This window comes from Coenobita brevimanus, chromosome 60 (genome assembly GCF_032717465.1).
Source record: "Coenobita brevimanus isolate Jiangsu-jjx chromosome 60, ASM3271746v2, whole genome shotgun sequence".
NCBI classification, from domain to species: Eukaryota; Metazoa; Arthropoda; class Malacostraca; order Decapoda; family Coenobitidae; genus Coenobita; species Coenobita brevimanus.
In genome coordinates this window covers 8,354,042-8,374,740 of record NC_137013.1, presented here as the reverse complement: position 1 = coordinate 8,374,740, position 20,699 = coordinate 8,354,042, and the positions used below count along the sequence as shown (strand labels likewise).

The following is a 20,699-nucleotide window of genomic DNA, read 5'->3' as shown; positions in this document are numbered from 1 at the left end:
TGTGTGTGTGTGTGTGTGTGTGTGTGTGTGTGTGTGTGTGTGTGTGTGTTTGTTTCTTTTACATGAACTGTAATAGATATCGACCTAATTACCTCGTCCGGGCCAGAGTCCGGCGAGGTATTGTTTTTGATCGAGTTTGTTTCTTTGCTTGTTAGCAACATTACTGAAAAATGGCTGAATGAAATTACATGAAACTTTCAGAGTTATGTGGACACTGGTCCTAGAAGGAAGTGAGGAATTTTGGAGGTGACTGAGTGACCCTGAAAGATCAAAATCAAAGTAAAGGATTTTCAGAGGGCTATAACTTGAAACCGGTAGAATATAGAGATATTTACTATTATCAGGATACACATACTAACATATAGTCTTTCGTTTGGCACCAAGACCTTTGACCTTGAGTGACACATCAGTCAAATTCAAGGTCATGGATTTTCAGGGGGATATAACTCGAAAGTGGTTGTAGATAGATAATTACTGTTATCAACATACAGGAAGTCCCACATGGGCTTTTAATTGGTACCATGACCTTTGACCTTATGTGACTTTGAAAGGTCAAACTCAGGGTCACGGATATTAGGGGGCTACAACTCGAAAATCTATCTATCTATCTATCTAAAATGATTATAATTATTAAAAACAGATAAAATCCATTTCATTTGCCCCATTACCTTAGATTTTAATTTCTGACGATGAATGGCTGTACCTATTCAGTATTTGGGAGGAGTAGACAGTAGCACCAGTCGAGCAAGGCAGTACTCCCGAGGTGGATGGAAAGCTGATGACAGGGAGTGCTGGAGCTCCCGTTTCATCAGCCCTCAGGACTAGTTCCTGACCATCCCCCTTTGCTGAACTTTTTCAGTGTCTCAGTTACACAGAGAGTAGGCCAGCATGTTCTCCTGTACAAATTTCTCTATCTACACCAAACTACATGCACAGTACATACTACACTTCCCTTTCCAAAATGTAAAAAATTATGCCGTCTCTTCACCAAGCCTCGGAGTTCCCAGGGGGGGGGACCATAAATGATCCCACCATCCCCCCCTCTCCCGGTGACGACTCGAGGTGCCTAGAACCACTGTCTGACTCACTTCTTCTTCATTTCTGCAACATTCGCGGCTTTTCCTCTAACTTTCGCTCTGTTGAGCACCACCTCTCCTCCTCTAAACTTCACCTTCTTTTTCTAACTGAGACTCAGCTGTCTGAGGCAACTGACAGCAAACCCTTTTCTGTATCCTCCTACTTTCTCTATACTCATTTCAAAGCCAAAGGTGGCTGTTGTGTATATATACGCAACGACTTATCTTGCTCTCATGTTCCTGAACTCGATTCTTCTGAATTCTCTACACTCTGGCTTCAGCTTTCCTGTCATTCTCTGACTAAATATATCTGTGCTGTTTACTTATCCCCTAATTCTAGTGACTATCAAAAATTCTTCGACTATCTTACTTCTATGATGGAACACATTCTATCCATTTCTCCTTTCTCAGAAATCTCCATTTTAGGAGATTTCAATGTTCACCACCACCTTTGGCTCTCCTTTCCTTTCACGGATCCACCTGGTGAACAAGCCTACATCTTTTCTATCCTTAATGACCTAGGGCAGCTTGTACAGCACCCTACCCGTATCCCTGACCGCCTTGGAGAGAGCTCTAACATACTTGACCTCTTCCTCACAACTAATCCTTCTCCTTACTCTGTTAATCTTTTCTCTTCGTTGGGCTCCTCCAATCACAACCTTATCACCTTAACCTGTCCTATCACTCCGGTACGGCCTGTGGACCCTCCAGGGAAACGTCGTCTGTGGCATTTTGGAGCCGCAGACTGGGAGACCCCCAGGCAGTACTTTGATTTTCCCTGGAATGATTATTGCTTCCATGGCCGTGAGCCATATGAGTGTGCCTTGCGCATTACGGAGGTTATTCTCTCGGGCATGGAAGCATACATTCCATTCTCATATCCTTTGACTAACGTAAGAAAGCCTTGGTTTAATCACGCTTGTTCTAATGCTGTTCGCAACAAGGAGAGGGCCTACAAAAGGTACCGGAGCCAACCCACCCCTGAATCACATTATCTTTACGTTTCTGTCCGGAATCGTGCTAAGTCTGTTCTTCGCTCTGCAAAAAATAATTTCATCCGTACTAAATGGTCTCAACTCTCGAAATCGAATTCTTCCCGCTCCTTCTGGCATCTTGCCAAAAACCTTTCTAACAACTTTACCTCATCATCCTTCCCTTCTCTTTTCTACTCTGATGGTTCTGTAGCTATTTCGTCTACTGATAAAGCAGATCTCTTCGCACAGACTTTCTCCTCCAATTCCACCTTAGACGATTCCGGTGCTGTTCCTCCATCACTTCCCACCTCTGACTTCCTCATGGCTGAGATTAAAATTTCTTCAGCTGATGTATTTTCTGCCATCATTGGCCTCAGTACTAACAAGGCATATGGGCCTGATGGGATCCCTACTGTTGTTCTCAAGAACTGTGCTTCTGTCCTTACACCCTGCCTAGGTAAACTATTTCGCCTTTGTCTGTCAACTTGTACCTTTCCTTCTTGCTGGAAGTTTGCTCTCATTCAGCCAGTCCCAAAGAAGGGTGACCACTCCCAACCCTCCAACTATCGTCCAATTACTTTAACGTCCTGTATTTCAAAAGTTTTCGAGTCAATTGTCAATAGAAAAATTTTAAGGCATCTTTCCTATCACAACCTTCTTTCCGATCGTCGGTACGGGGTCCGACAGGGACGCTCCACTGGCGATCTTCTCACCTACCTTTCAGACACCTGGTCATCCTCCTTTCGGGACTTTGGCGAAAGCTTTGCCATTGCACTTGACATCTCAAAGGCTTTCGATCGCGTCTGGCATAAATCTTTAATTTCCAAACTGCCCTCCTACGGTTTCTGTCCTTCTATCTGTGCCTTCATCGCTAGCTTCCTTTCTGGTCGTTCTATAGCCACTGTTGTAGACGGCCATCGTTCTTCTCCTAGATCTATCAACAGTGGTGTTCCTGGGGGCTCTGTCCTATCACCAACTCTCTTCCTTTTATTCATCAATGATCTTCTAAGCTGTACGTCTAACCCTATCCACTCATACGCTGATGACTCCACCCTTCACCTTTCCATTCGGTTCCCGCAACGCCCATCTCAACAGTTACTTCAACAAACAAGGGATGAGGCTATGGCACACCTAATGTCTGACTTGGCTCGTATCTCTGACTAGGGTAAAAATAATATGGTTGTTTTTAATGCATCTAAGACTCAGTTCTTACACCTATCAACCCGACAAAATCTTCCACAGGTATACCCACTAATGTTTAATAATATTCAGCTTAATCCTGCATCATCCTTGAACATGCTTGGGGTTTCATTTACTCGGGACTTATCTTGGAAAGATCATATTACATCTCTTGTAAAATCTGCTTCCAAAAGATTGGGTGTGCTTAATTGACTCCGCTCTTTCTTTACCCCTGCACAATTGTTGACTCTATACAGGGGTTTTATCCACCCCTGTGTGGAGTACAGCTCTCATGTGTGGGGAGGCTCCCCACATACAACTCTTCTCAATAGGTTGGAGTCAAAGGCTTTTCGTCTCATTAACTCTCCTCCTCTTACTGACTTCCTTCAACCTGTGTCCCTTCGCCGCACTGTTGCATCTTTATCTCTTTTCTATCGCTACTTTAATGGTCACTGCTCCTCTGAACTGTCTGCTTGCATTCCTCCACCTCTACGACGGGCGCGTAGCACCCGTCTGGCAGCAAACTCTCAACCCTTTTCTGTCCAACTCTTTAATGCAAGATTTAACCGTTACTCCCAGTCTTTCATTTATGCAACAGGTCAACTCCGGAACTGTCTCCCTCTGTCTGTATTTCCTGCTGCCTATGATCTCCAGTCTTTCAAACGCAGTGTGTCCAGGCATCTCAAAATGATCGGATCTTGAATTTGGCTCTCTATTGTATTTTGTTTTTCTCTTGGAGGGAACTGTTACTGCGGGCTCATGGCCTTTGGTTCCTTCTTCCTCTCATAAAAAAAAAATAACTAATAAAATAGCTGCAGTAGGGCGAGATTTTTTGTACCTGGTATCACTTGTTCTTTTTGCGTTAAGAAGGGAGTGTAATGAAAAAAAATAATAATGGTGATCATGCGTGAAGCGCCAGTGCTGAATTGTTGGAAATCGCGACATGTGAACACATACGAATATCATTTTTTCCACTTTCTGGTCAGAGGTCATTATTGTGAGATTAATAACGGTATGGAAATAAAGATACTGGCAATTGAAAACATCTTGCATTTGAAAGGCTATCAGTCTTGCAGTTTTATTCCTGCAATCACTAGACGATTATATTCACCTCGAGAGATTTTTCGAACTTGAGTATTTACTTAGCCGCCTTGGCCCTTCACCAATGAAGATAGTCCTCCTCCTCATTATCATCATCATCATTTTCATCTCAATCTCTTTTCCCAGCTAAGAATAGGATGAGGTAGGGTTAAAAGAGCAAAAAAAAAAAAAAAAAAAATGACAAGCGGAAAGCAGCAATTACACGTCCGCCCAAGTAGTTGGGAAACATAATCACTGACATACTATTCAAGTCCCTGCAATCCTGATGCCACCTCTTAAGCATAAACGTCCACTATTACGCACATCACACTACCTGCCACCTAGAAGCCAGTTCTAAGTTAGATACATTCGTCTGAGGCTAGTAAGATGTATAATACAGAAAATGACGGAATCGTATTGAACGAAACAAAGGAAAAACTCTCGCAGTATTGTGATTAAATTCACTGAAACAATTTTGCGCCAGTCTTTGATCTACCAAAATCAAGCAGCTTTTACAGTCATGAATATATACAGTATATTGTAGTAGGTGTAAGTAATTTCAGAGTGCAATGAGAGAGAGAGAGAGAGAGAGAGAGAGAGAGAGCATCAATATCCAGGACAGAGTGCTAGAGAGGTCATAACGTGAGAAAAGTGACTGGCTAACTGTGCCGTACTTGTGAGGCAAGCAATTTCTTCACTTACTCCACCACCAGCTCTACTCTCTCTCTCTTTCTCTCTCTCTCTCTCTCTCTCTCTCTCTCTCTCAATGTTGCCGGGTATTCGGTACCTGTGTTACAGTAAACCACCTTCAGAATTTCTCACAGTTTCTTTCCTTTTTCTGCTGTTATTTCTCCTCCCTTTTTGATTTTCTGTTTTTTCCCTTGCTATCATCACCTCTCTCTCTCTCTCTCTCTCTCTCTCTCTCTCTCTCTCTCTCTCTCTCTCTCTCTCTCTCTCTCCATCCACTCTTTTGCCCACAGCACAAAGGCTAGACATCAGGATACCATAAACCCGAACCTGAACCTGAGTATGTCTATTTTATTTCGCACTGTCTAAAATCAGTAGACTTTATGCAGATTAGAACGGCTCTCTCGGAATGTTAAAGATCGAAATTATTTGCAGCATTCCTTACAGAAAGGTCTGTTTAAATATTGCCAGCTAATGTCAGGAGATTTATTAATCAGCATTGGGGGCGAATCTCTGACGAAGGGCTCAACGGGCTTAACCCCTCCTCTAAGTTACTTATGTCTTCTCCGCAATATCGTTAGTCATTTGCCAGAGTAAGACAATCGAGAAGAGTGCTACTGTACTGAAGAACTTGACTGATATTTCTAACCACTGGAGTACGTTAGGTCTGTCTTAACCCAATGAAAATCGTGTGATTGCAGCAGGAATATAGTCCGAGACACCACTTTACTCCCAGGTGTTAAATGCTAAACTTTCCATCAAAACTTTTAGTAATTTTAAGATTAATGTGCAAATCTAATATCAGGATAAAGTTACCTGAGTTCCCAAGTTCCGGCCCTCGTTAAGATTTCCGACACCATTTTAGCGCAAGATATTAAAATTTTGGCCAAACTGTTTTTAATCTGGGACTGGTTTGGTGAAGTCTGAAGTCGCTTAAATGCAATAAAATGATGCTGAACATTTTGTCATTTTGGGAGAAGTGTCGAACTGGAGATGCTTGAGGAATATGGTATACTGTACCCTAAAAATAAAACCTGAGAACAGTGCTGGAGAAGGTGGAGGATAACCATGCAAACTGAAATACAGTAACGGAAGTAACAGAACTGTCACCACAGAGAGACCTCTGAGTAACGAAAGTATGGCGAAAGAAGAACGGCACAAAAGTTCTTAAGAAAAGAACCCAGCCAAATTAACACAGCATGAGACGCACAGCAAGCGAAGCATGCAACAGCAGCACCACAAGCACAGGCACCACATTCTAACCAAAGTACACACAAGCTAGAAGCACCACAGTAACAAAAGTACATACGTGTAAACAGAGACAGGCTACGGCACCAAGTATAGCCCACGGTCTTATCAAATAAAGACAGCAACAATACGAACACAGACAGAGGCTCCACGAACACACACACACACACACACACACACACACACACACACACACACACACACACACACACACACACACACACACACACACACAAAAGCTCCACGGCAATTGAATACAAAGATGTCTCCTATGAGACATCATCACACAGCCTCAGGATCAGTCCAGTGTGATTTACTATACAACAGCAGAGGAGAAAATATGAGTTTGTATATCTGACCAAGACATAACATTTCCCTCTATCACACTGCCATACATACCACATTACACCATGACATTATATTGTACCATATTACTGTATATTAATTTACAAAACACTGCATTATACTATGGAATTACATTATACTATAATTATTACTACAGATATTACATTGCAAAACATCACTGTACGCTATGGAATAATGCTCTTCTATTTTGTCGTTCATTACATTGTCTCGGGCCACATTGAAGGATGGTGTTAATGTCTGGTAATCCAAACATTACCTTGGTATCAGAGCAATACCTGAGGTGATACCACAGACCATACTGACGCACTTATCACATAAACACAATCAGCATCACAACCCCACTCCAGATCGCTCTACACCACACCACAACACACTACAACACGCCACCATAGCGATACATGGGGTTATATCACACACCATACGAGTACAGAAATACCTACCACAAAACAACATAAACACCACACCACAGCTCCACGTTCCACTACATTACATTCCGCCACACCACACTGCAACACTATTTCACTCTCCCAAACCATTATCCTTCACAACAACATAAATAAAAACAAGTGGTGCCAGGCAAAACAAACTTCGGCGGAAAGCAGTTAATTTATTTTCAACCGTTTTCAAGTTATAGCCCTTTAAAAATCTGTCATCATTCATTTGACCTTTCAAGGTTACGCAAGTTCAAAGGTCAATGATGCCAAATGAAAGACCATATGAGACTTCCTACATCTTGATAATAGTAAATCTATCTTCAACTAGTTTCGGGTTATAACTCCCTGAATATCCGCGACCTTGGGACTGATCTTCCAAGGTCACTTAAGGTCAAAGGTCATAGTACCAAACAAAAACCCATATGGGACTTCCTATATGTCGATCATAGTAAATATCTATCTGCAATCTGTTCGAGTTAGGCTATAGCCCCCCTAAATATCCTTTTCCTTGAGTTTGACCTTCCAAGGTCACTCAAGGTCGAAGGTCTTGGTGCCAAATGAGAGTCCATGTGAGTGTTTCTTTATACTGATAATGGGAAATATCTCTATCTTCAACCGATTTCAAGTTATAGTCGTCTGAAAATCCGTGACCTTGATTTTGACCTTTCAGGTTCGCTCGATTGCCTCCAGATATTAATGACTTTCTTTTGGGACCAATGCCCACATATCCTGAAAGTTTCATGTAATTTCATTCAGCCGTTTTTCCGTAATGTTGCTAACAAAAAACAAAGAAACTCTACCTAAAACAGTACCCCGCCGGACTCCGTGCGGGAGAGGTAAAAAATACCCCACCGTCAAACTATCACACAGCTTCAAGCCACAAACTGACAGTGAAACCCATATTATCATACAAGAAAAAAAAAAACATAAGCTGGAAAGATACCTCACATCACACCACACTCCCACACTTACGCCATAATTATAGTAGACCAACATATCATTAGTTAAAACGACATCAATATATGACCATAGTTAACCCACCACACCATACTACCACCACACCATCATCATGACACCACACTACCACTACACCACCATCACCACAGAACAGCACACCACCTCACACCAGCAATACCACACCACAATACGCCACCATCACCACACTACGTCACACCATCACCACACCACGGCACAACATCACCACACCACACGACACCACAAGAGGGACTCATACAAGTCAGGGAGAATAATTTTAATTCCAAGTTGAGCCCACTCCCACGTTGCATTCTAAGGAGGCAGGAACATAAGCCAAGGTGGTGTGGTGGTGGTTATGGTCCTGGTGTGGTTGTGATGCTGTGGTGGTGGTTATGGTGTTGATGAAGTTGTGGTGGTGTGGTGATAGTAGTGTGGTGATGGTGGTGTCGTTGTGGTGGTGCTTTTGGCGATGATGTGGTGGTGGTGGTTATGGTGCTGTAGTACCTGTGGTCTTCTGGTGATGCTGTGTGGTGGTGTTTGATGCAGTGGCGTTGGTCTAGGAGTGTGCAGGTGGGTGTGGTAGTAATTCTGGTAGCGTTGGAGGTATGAGTGTGGTGGTGGTGGCTTAGGAGAGTTCTTGTGGTTGTGGTAATAATTATGGTAGCGTTGGAGGTATGAGTGTTGCAACTTGTGGATGTGGCTGTGGCTGTGGCTGTGGTGGCGGTGGTGGCCAATGCTAAGAAGAAACGACACATGACAGAGGTACAAGTTAAGCATCTCGGGTTGTTCTCCGTCAGGCGGTGGTGCCATTGTGGTGGTGGTGTGGTTGTGGTGGTGGTGGATGCGGTAGTAGTAGTTTGGTGAGCTGTATGAAGTGGTAATGACGGCTGTTGTTCTTGATGTTGATGATGATGATAATGATGATGATGATGGTGATAATGATGATGATGATGATGATGGCGGTAGTGGTAGCTGTGATAAGAGTAATGATGGAGACGATGGTAGTAATGATCGTGATGGTGGTGACGGTGGTGGCAGTATGAGGGATGACGATGGTAATGATGATTATGATAATGATGGTGACAATGGTGGCCGTGATACTGATGACAGCAGAGATGGTAATGATGATGAAAATTACAGTAGTGATGATGAAGATGGTTGTGGCAGTGTTAGTGGTGATGGTTGCGGCGGTGGTGTTGGCAGTGTTAGGGGTGATTGTGGTGGTGGTATCGGTGTTAATGATTAATGACTGTGGTGGTGTTGTCCATGTTTGTGATGATGGTGGTGGTGTGGGCAGTAGGTGATTAGGTGGTGGTGGTGGTGGTAGTGATGATGATGGTTGTAGTTTTACTGGACGTGATCGTGGTGGTGATGCCTCAACTTTTGGTGGTAAAACTGAAGAATTCGCCAAGAATTCCATCTTCTCCCCCTCCATCCACACGCACGGCTCCGGTCAACAGTTCCTTAGCACTTTGGGGATTTAATTTAATGGCACAAAATTCCAACGTTCCTAATAAGTTATCAGTCCATCTGTCTACTGCCCAATGCTGCATTATGTGAGAGGTGGTCTCCATAAAGGAACCTTAACACGTTTCAGTCCCTACTAAGTGACGACTTATTCACGACACACCATACACAATTACAACTCTTACACCTCATCTCCTCACCTTGTTCTTCCCCTGTCTCCCCCCTTCCCAGCCACATCTCTCTCTCTCTCTCTCTCTCTCTCTCTCTCTCCTAATGAAATGGCTGATTAATTTAGCATGATCTCATTAAGTTCTGATGCGGCTTTGAGACGGTGTAAATGAACCATTGATTGCAACTGTACATAAACATCTGCTTTTAATTCTTCAAAGGCATCCAATCAACATGGGAAATATCACGTCATATTTTTCACCGCAGCATCAACCACACATTGCATATCTACCCACCTCGCCAGATCATCATCATTATCGTCATCATCCCAGACAATATTTTCACCTACGAGATGGGGTGAGGTAATGGCCCCTAATGCCTAACAAAACTGACCAAACAAACATACATTGAGAGGAAGGATGGGGTTTGAATAACCAAACAAACTTAACCAAACAAGCTTAAAATGAAAGGAAATACGGGGGTTTTATGTACTGGTGTTGTGATGAGGTGGGAGTGGACTGATATGGTTTAAGCATGTTGAGAGGACTGAGGATGACAATTGTGTGTGGAAGGTGAGAAATGTGAACGTCCGTGGTAAGACTGCGAGAGAATGACTAAAAAAGACCTGGGACGATGTCATACAGTGTGGCCTCAGGGATAAGGAACTGAGTAGGGAGGCTGCCAAAGATCGAGCAGCGTGGACAGCTGCCATTAGGTGACCAAGGCCGATGCATGCATGCAAGCCGGAGTCTTTACAGACGATACGGTACGATACGAAGCCTTCACACATTCACGGCATTGACACTCTGGCTCCACTTACACGCAAAACCAACAGCACACATTGATTGCATATACTTTACTCAACACACACTAACCGCGGTATCATCCCAGAATAAAAGGCAGCGCAAATTCCCCAGTAAAAACAAATCTCTGGCCTGAAGAACAAGCAGGAGCGTAATCCAAGGTAAAACGGGTTGCGCTGAGTGTGGCAGAAGAACTGGATTAGGTGCTTTTTCTTTGCCTTGTTGTAGGATAGTCACATTATTTTCATTTATACTTTATTAGATTAAGATATTAGGACACTGACAAACTGATACTCTACCTTCTCTTTACTGGGGTACGGTACTTACTGTGATTTAATATCAGCGTTGGTTCTCTCTCTCTGTCTCTCTCTCTCTCTCTCTCCTCACAACCCTGCATCACCTATCACAACCTTCCCTCACCTCTCACAACCATACCTCTTTTTTGCATAACTGTGCTTCACCCATCACAACCCTGCATAGCTTGTCACAACCCTACTTCACCCCTCACAACCCTGCCTCACCCTGCACAATCCTGCCCAATCCTGCACAACCCTGCCTCACCCTGCACAACCCTGCCTCACCCTGCACAACCCTGCCTCACCCTGCACAACCCTGCCTCATCCTTCGTACATATTCTGATGTTTGCAGTGCAGTTATAATTTCATATTTTGGCATCCTTGTCCACGCTTGTCCTGAGAGAGAGAGAGAGAGAGAGAGAGAGAGAGAGAGAGAGAGAGAGAGAGAGGTAATTAAAATAAAGACAGGCAATCAAGAGACTGAAAAAGGTGTGGAGATTGAATGAAAGCTGCAGTATTATGACAGACAAAATACGAAATATTTTATGAGGCTGTCAGGTCAGTGTGTCCTCGTGGATATAGGAGGCTCACTGACACGTCTTCGTTACCAGTTTGTTTCTGCATGTAACACGTTAACCCTTTCAGTGCGGTTACGTCTTATTATGCTGTATTCTTGCTAATCCCAGACCTTTTTCCCAAGCTCAGGGGAGATCTCTAGTGGTTGAAGGGTTAATGAAGGCTAGATCTAATCCATTCCGTTTATCTCTCAAACTGGTTACAATATTGCCGGAGTAACAACAAAAGGAAAAGGACGTCATCGGGCTTAATGGATAATTACACTGAAACGTTATTATGAACAGTATAACGATGTGAAACCTTTTAGCATGGTGGCTCATATTTCATTGCCAAAACAACTCTAATGGCAGCAGTGAAAGCCTGTTTTGTTCTTGTTGGTGAAGAAAAATATGTATTAAACTTTACACTCAAGCCATTCTTCCTACTTCACCCAGTTTTCCAGTGCATGACCCCTCCATCATAACACCAGCTCATCCCACCCATTTCTCTTTCTCTCATGGTCAGTTTTCTACACTCACCTCCACACACACACACACACACACACACACACACATACAAAACTTTCATTCTTGGAGGATATTTTAAAGCAGGCGTTTAGTGAATACTTACGGTGCTCCAATCGGATTGAGCAGGTGAAGGTTTATATCCAAGGGGTGGTTGGGGTTTAGTGCTCACGTAATGCCACTCAGGGATGAGTGAGGCTGGTCACTCTCATCTTAAATGTCAGGACCAACTTGCCTAGCCCAGGGCTCCTGCGCTCCTCATGGGGCAATGTAGGATTGGATGATGAATGAATAAATGAATAAATTTTTACTGCATTCTAACCACTCTACAACAACCATTTTCAATAAGTAGGTTCTTTTCCCCACTCCACCGCCTACCAACATTCCAGCTCATCCCACCCATTTTCCTCCTTCACCACTGCCATGCCTTTACTCCTCTATGAAGTAGCTATGGCGTGACGCAGGCCACTCAATCAACGACCGCAGTTTTTATTCTGGCTGCTTCCCGACGATTAAATTCGCTTCTAGGAGGACACCTTTGGTTGAAGGAATTACTGTAAATGCAAATTCAGTAAACTTCCAAGGTACAGTTGTGATTTTTCTACATTCATTTTGACTTCAACCAGACGGTGATATAAGGGTGAGGACGAACGTCTCGTCGTGAAGGGCTTAATTACATATAAAGTACAAGCAAACATTATCCTCTTCCCATACGAGAGATCATCTTAGCTTGAATATATCTGCTTGGTGTTGGAAAGAATCAATAAAGGAAGAAAAATGTTACAAGCAAGTTATCCGAGGCTGTTTCTGATCCCTTCACTAAAGAGCTTTTCTTCCTAAGATGAAAAAAAAAACTTGTCTATCGGTAGCAGGAGCAAAATTTACAAGATGCAATATCGTACTCTAATAAAAATGATCGTCCATCGTCGTGTATCTAGTATAGTTCAGGATGCAGCTGATGGAATTACATGTCACTTATATACCCTTTCATTATCGGGGTGGAATTCAGTTTGTAAACAGTGACTCTTAAGAGAAAACGGGAAAACAAGCCAACGAATCTCTTTCTCTCTCTCTCTCTCTCTCTCTCTCTCTCTAATATACCAATTAATTTTGGGGGTGGGACTGAATAAGATTAGGATGATTATTAAAAGAGAAAGCGTGAAACGAATCCAATAAGACTCTCTCATATATATATATATATATATATATATATATATATATCTATATATATATATATATATATATATACCCATTCATTTATGGGGTGGGACTGAGTAAGATTAGGGTGACAAAAGAGAGAACGTGAAAAGAAGCCAATAATACTCTCTCTCTCTCTCTCTCTCTTGTGGTCGATATCAGTCCTCACCACCATCCGTCCCTCGTCATTATCTCTTCCACTCAGGCTCCTTCCTCCCTCCTCCAGACCCCAACCTCTGCCCATCCTTGATTCCTTTCTCAGCCTGTCCTTGTCTTCCTCTCCTCACTTCTTAACCCTCACCCTACGCAACAACTCCCCTCACCACAGTCTTCCCTCTTCCCCCAACTAATCAACTCCACTCCTCTCTACCCACACCCTCACCCCCACCTTCCTGAGCTTGGTAATCGATAGAGAGGAGAGGAAGGGAGGGGGAGATCGGAGAGGGGGAAAGATAGGAGGGACATGACAGGGGGAAGGGATCGGAGAATATAAAAGCGAGGAGACAAATAAAGGGGGGGGGGAGAGAGTTTAGGAACAAGCAGAGAAAGGAGGGAGGAGGTGGCTGGGAAAACAATGTGGACCAAAGGAAAAGACGTGAAAAGAAAACGGGAAGAGGGGATAGCAAAGGAGAAGGGAGAAAAGGGAAAGGAATAAGATAAATACAAAGGAAAAAGAAACAGTGCGGGAAAAGAAGAGGGAAGAGACTCTAAGATGTAGAGAGTGTAGGGTGACAGCAATGAACGATGTGTGTGTGTGTGTGTGTGTGTGTGTGTGTGTGTGTTAAGAGAGAGGACGCGGTGATTTATAAGCAGGTGTTTCCATACAGACGTGCCTTGCTTCATATATCATATCTGACTCTTCAGGAAGGTAAGTTACATCCGCAAATATATCCTTATGTTCTGTACAGTCCTTAAAAAAAAAAAAAACCTTCCTGCAAGTAATATCATAAATACAAACACACACACACACACACACACACACACACACACACACACTCACACTCAAACACACACGCAGCTCTCTCTCTCTCCTCCAGCCAAAAATAATCCAGTTTGCCTGTAACTCGGCGTGGCTGGAGGGTGTGGACTAATGGAGTTATGGAGGGAGGAGTGGGTAGGAGGAGTGGCGGATTAAGCGATAAGGAGTGGACGGGGAAGGACGAACAGGGACTGGCAGCAGCAGTAAGCTAAGTGGCACTGGCGATTTACTTTCCCTACGTCATTTTTTTCTTTTTATGCTACTTATTTCTCCTGTATTTTACTAGTCTGCATCAATCAGACACATTGCAGTGTAATGCGTAGAATAAATCGCAAAGAAAAAGGTGCTACGAAATCTCTAAGAGCACGTACGATACGGCCGTAAGTGAGAATACGGGTGTGTGTTGGGAAGAGGAGGGGGGGAGGAATTAATAAGAGGAAAGCGAATGAGAGGTTGGTTGAGAAAGGAAGTCAGTACACCAATAGACCGAAGGACTTTACTATTAAAATTTGAAGTGCCAAAGTGTGGACAAACTCCCAACTTTCTTACGAAAATATCCGACGCATTTTATAATAACTGAAAGCTTTTGATCGTTGCTGACCACCCTCTGTCATGGTGAATGTAAGCTGATCACAACACGCAGTTACATGTATCCCATAAATAACGTCAATAATTAGGGGCTTGGTTATACCTTCGTTTATTCAGTTATAATAATAAGGCCGTATCAGCGGGAAGCGAGAAAGACAGGATGGAGGAGAGAAGAGTAAAGAGGAAAATGAATATGAGGGGAGATAATGAGAGACGAGGGGAAAGTAGCAGCTTCAAAGTATAAACGAGTACAAAGGGAAAACAAACAACTGAGATACAGGTCCATTCTTGGGTGTTCACCACAGAGAATATTAATCATGACTATATCTGTTCTGTGAATCGATAATATTGGTAAAGCAAGAAGTGACTGACACAGCAATGAATGAGAGATGAGCGAGTGATAAATGAAAAAGAACTGGTGAAAGTCTGAGGGAAGACAGTGAGGAGGAATGCATGAGAGGGAAGGGAGTGAGTTAGAGGAGAATGAGAATGTGCCACATTCTAAGTGGCTTAAAAGGTTTCCTAGCATTTTTTCCTTTGCGATTTTTTTTTTCTATTTTACACATTACACCTCAACATTCTGTTGTATAATAGTATGCTTTAAATATCGACAGTTTTCGTCAAAAACATACATAGGTATAACTTGCAGGATGAATAGCTGAAGACGATGTGCAACGAAATCTCCACAAACAGTTAAAGTGCCGCTTAGACGAGAGCGAAAGCGAGAATGTGTGTGTTGGTGGGAGGGAGATACTGACATTAAGGATTTAAAAGATGAAGAAGTTCAGGGCGAAGGATGTGAGGTGGAAGGAAGTTATGGGTGTAAGGAGTAAGACGACGGGTGTTATGGAGTGAAGGAATTACGGCGAGTTGACTTAAAGGGACAACCATTTACCAGATGAAGGAGTTATTTGGTGAGGGAGCTACCAAATGAAGGAGTTATCAGGTGAGCGAGTTATCAGGTGAGGGAATTATCAGGTGAGAGAGTTAACTCGTGAAGGAGATATCAGGTGAAGGATTTATCAGGTAAGGGAGTTATCAGATGAGGGGAGTTATCAGATGAGAGGAGTTATTAAGTGAGGAGATATCAGGTGATGGGGTTTTCAGATGAAGGAGTTATAATGTGAAAGAGTTATGAAGTGAAGTAGTTATCAGGTAAGTGTTATCAGGTAAGGGAGTTATCAGGTGAAGGGGTTATCAGGTGAGGGAGTTTCAGAGAAGGGAATGATCAGGTGAAGGAGTTAGCTGCTGATAATGTAAGAAGAGTTGTAGTTAGGAGCTGATGGGAGTTGAGGATAGAAGGATAAGTGTCGTAGGAGTTAGGAGGTTAGAAAGTGGAGGATTTTGGAAATAAAACTGTCCAAATTTGGGACAGTTAATAAGGAGATCTAGAATTAACTATCTGAAGGAGTTCTGAGAGGATGGACTTAAGGAATGAAGTAGTTACGTGATGAAAGAGCTTGGAAATGAACGTGATGCGAGTTAAATATACAAGGAGATGAACCGGTCAAGAGATTAAGAACTGGAAGACGAAGCAGAAAGGAAATGAAAGGTCTGGAAAAGGATATCGGTGTGAAATGAAGACAGTGAAGGAATCAGGAGATGCAGTAGTCAGGAGGAAAAGGCATTCTGATTCCCGGAGGAATGATTTCTGAGATAAAAGATGTAGAAAAGAAGAGAGGGCAACAGCCAACGGAAATAAGCTGACACAACAGCTTGTATATAAATTTAATTAAGAAAGGCAAAAAATAAAATAAGGATGCACGAGGATATGAAAAGTAGCACAATCCACCTGGCTTTCCTTTTACAAGCTAAACGTGCTACATCAGGTAAACTTATATTTTCTGTTGAAACACTTTCTGTAGTCCCAGTTTCCTGTTCTTGAAATAGCTGCAACTTCAGTGTAAATACTGTATTTAAAGGGAAGTTCATTTAACCTTGCATTTCTGCTGGATTACCTATTATGTACGGGGGATGATTACACATGAAATCCCTCCCTGTTCCACGTGGAGGGGGGAATATATCCCCCATCTCAGCTAGGGTCTACTCCCAAGAGTGAAGGGGTAAAGAAATTATAGAATATGAAACACCTGGCTATATGAAGCAGTTAGGAGAGGATGGACGCTGGGAAATCAGGAACTATGAACTGAAGGAATTATGGCGGGATGGACTTAAGCTCTATAATATACTATACTGTATAAGCGCCACAACCAGGCGGTTTATACTGTGGTTGAGAGGAGGATACCAAAGGCAACGTGTAACAACTACACTTCTAAGAACCTCTCCTAATCTGAACAGAATCGCCATTATAGCAATAACAAAATTCAGAAGACGTCTAGTGCTGGAGGAGGTGATGGTGAAATTAGATGTAGCCAAGTAGTTAGGAAATCGAGTCAAGATATAAAGGGGTTAGAAGAGAGAGAGAGAGAGAGAGAGAGAGAGAGAGTTCATATCTCAAATGACGTACAAATGACAAGGCATTTAGCTCGCAGTAACAACTCCATCTCGTTTTGGAGTCCAGCTGGAAAAGTGCTGAAACTTAGAAAGGTAGAATATATATTTATTCACTCACTTCATCATTCTACCGTAATGTCATTGAGCCCTTCAGCCCAAGGACGTGTTTTTTCTTAGATGAGGGAGAGATCTGTCCGTCTGTCGTTCACGAACAATATTCGGACCTGAGGCGCTTTATTTCTGTATATTTTACCGACTTTAGCGAAGTCACACCACACCACCCTCCTACCCCACACCAGAAAGCCCTCTCACATCACACAACACCACACAAAATTGCCCTCCCACACCACACCACATCATACCACCTATAGCATCACAAAACAACTTGCAAAATCAGCCTGCCACACCACACCATACCATCCCCCCCACATCACACAACACCATACAAAATCACCTGCCACATCACACCACACCACACCACTCTCCCTCACCACATAACACCACATCACCCACCCACACCCAAAACACCATATAAAATCATCCTCCTATACCACACCAATCCACCTTCTGACACCACACAACATCACACAAAATCACTTTCCCACACCACACCAGACCACACCTCACACTTTCACCTTTCCCACACCACACCACAGCACATCACCCTCTCACACCACACCACTCTCTCACACCACACAAAATCACCCTACCAAACAGCACCACACTACATAAAATCACCTTTACACACTACACCAGACAACACCACCCTCTCACACCACACGACACCACACCACCGTCTCACACCGCACACCTCACAATACCACCCTCGCACACCGGACCACAAAATATCATTCTTCAACACCACACCACGCAATATCTCCCTCCAACACTACACCACAATATCTCCCTCCAACGCCACACAACACCACACAAACTCTCCCTCCCACACCATATCACACAACACCACACAAACTCACCCTCCCACACCACATCACACAACACCACACAAACTCACCCTCCCACACCACATCACACCACATCAAGGGCAAAAACCGAAGGACCCTGAATCTCCCTCATCTATTACTTTTATACCTGTTTTCCTGCCAAGACTTGACTATTTTATTTAGCTTAGGAAATATCCCTTGTAGTGACTGGGTAAGTGATGGCTAGATCTGACCCGTGCCGTACTAAATCTCCAAGGAAAGATAAATTAGGAGAATATAATAGTTACTATGATGCCGGACGAATTTTGCTTCAACTGCGCTAGTGGTAACGTCTACATATTTTACTTGAAAGTTTCTTTAATGAAGGTTATTCTAACTTATTGGAGGAAATCAATGAACAAATGAATGCAGCATTGTTTGCAAAAAAAAAAAAAATCAAATATTGAAAAACTAATGACATCAAACTGCAAAAAATTTAGTTCACTTTGGTGTGGTTAATAATAAATCATGTTAGTTTAGTGAAGGTCACTTGATGCTGGTGATTTTTTTAATTTTTTTAAAATAACAGAACAGAGGAAGGGAAAACAAATGAATAAAAAAATAATCAACACACCAGATTACAGGCGTCCTCCATGCATAAAATATCCGTAACAGTTGGAGCTGAACAGCTGTAGGTTGAAGTTTGCAGGGAAACAACCCTGGGGAAGCGAGTTCCAGAGAGACAGAGATCGGAGAATCAAAGAATTCTGATAGACAGAAGTTCTGCATTATGGCTGTGTGACATTCCAGTCATGAGCGCTACCAGATGCCTGTGTAACACGAGGGAAGGCATGGAGAGGTGGCACAATAGACGCAACTTCATCTGAGCATTTGCCTTAAAAATATCTGTGAAATAATGCAAGAGAGGCAACATTCCTTCTTACTTGTAGGGAAGGTAGTTTATTTATAATAGCAGGATTATTAATAATTCCAACAGCTTTGTTCTGAATATTGTCTAGTTGTTTTAATGCAACCTTTCCACATCCATTCCACAAGGTTGAGCAATATTCAAGCTGACAGCACACATGACTCTTATAACTGCTCATCAGTGAAGAAGTTACGGACTCTGTACAACAATCCAAGTTTCACTGAGACAGTTTTTGCAAGTGATCTGACATGAAAGGTCCAGCTGAGGGCATTGTTAAGTGAGACACCGAGAATTTCAATACTTTTGGAGATGCGAATATTAGTAGCACTGAAGGTAATATACGAATCTGGCACTATCAATCTATTAGTGAACTGTATATACTGCATTTTGTTATACTAGCATTAAATGAGACAACGTTCTTTTGTCTCCATTCAATGATCGCAGATGTCTTAATTTTATATCAGTGTAATGAATGATTTCACATTGGTGCAAGTGGCCACACAATCGTAAACTTTATCATTCGTCTGTTCCTGTGTCACTTTTTATATACAGATTTGCGATTGCTGCCAGTGTTGCTGAAAAACTGAATTACAATGATGAATACATCCCTGTTCAGGAACACTTACCGGATTGTGTACACTTCAGGAACACATGGGTCTGTCAAACTCAGGCATATACAAATGTATTTGCACACATGTTTCATTTAATGAATTCCTATACATGTTAAAAAAAATATTGGAAAAAACATTGACACACACACACACACACACACACACACACACACACACACACACACACACACACAAATATATATATATATATATATATATATATATATATATATATATATATTTATACATATATATAAATACATATTTTTTTTTTTTTTTTTTTTTCAGTATATAGCCATGCATGCAAACTAACAACACGACTTGAGGAATGAAGGTCCTCCATGATGGGAAGAGTGGATCCCACACAGCATAGAAACAACCTGCCAACGAGGAGAACAAATACGTGTACCTGTACCTCCTCGGGTACACATGGGTCTCACAGACCCGAATGCAATTCACTGTGTGGTATAAAGCAAAAACAGAGAAAGAGCCGAAAGTAACCCCTTACACCTTGCACGGACACAAAAAATTAAGAAGCTATTGAGAAGGATAGGGATCCCAGGCAACTAGAAGTTACTGAACTAGAGCACGGACATGACAGACCGGGTCTGTCAGACCCAGTTGTTCCTGAGCAGGGTCAACAACGGATTTACATCAATCCTTGCTGATGGAATTGAGAAACCTCAGTGTGTGCTGTGTTTCAAAGGCTAGGGAATGATTCAATGAGACCTAGTAAGATGAAGCATCATCTGACGAAAATCAACCCTCCGTATGTAGAGAAAGGCTCCAGTTTCTTCAAACGCTATGAACAGAGTTTGGGAAAACAGAAGCTGGATGGGGATGGTGCTTTCCAACAATTGATCGTAAGTGCAGTAGAGGCATCTTATGAGTATCCCTTGAAATAGCAAGGTAGAAAAAGGTCCACACAATTAGTGAAACTTTAATTAAGCCATGTGCTGTAAACATGGTCAACCGGATTCTTGGAGAGTCAAGTGCACATAAGATTCAGCAGATTTCCTTGTCAAACGACAGTGTGGAACGGATAATTAGTGAAATGTCAGCTAATATCATGGCACAAGTGATACATGAGATTAAATTGTCTCCAACAGGTATGTTCACAGTACAGTTGGATGAGTCAATGGATGGGGGTTCTTGTGCAGAGCTATTAGTGTTTGCTAGGTAGGCAT

At 42.6% G+C, this 20,699-nt stretch overlaps 1 protein-coding gene across 1 annotated transcript in view; it reads right to left on the bottom strand.

Annotated features, from left to right (window-relative positions):
• The window catches only part of LOC145403271 (hemicentin-2-like), a 177,709-nt gene extending 157,766 nt beyond the window's left edge, over positions 1-19,943 (bottom strand). The window contains exons 1-3 of the mRNA XM_080275086.1: positions 19,922-19,943; positions 19,528-19,558; positions 8,524-8,755 (exon numbers count right to left, since the gene is read on the bottom strand). Coding sequence (XP_080131212.1) covers positions 8,524-8,755; positions 19,528-19,558; positions 19,922-19,943 — 285 coding nt within the window. The remainder of the gene's footprint in view (positions 1-8,523; positions 8,756-19,527; positions 19,559-19,921) is intronic.
• Positions 19,944-20,699: the final 756 nt, after the last annotated feature.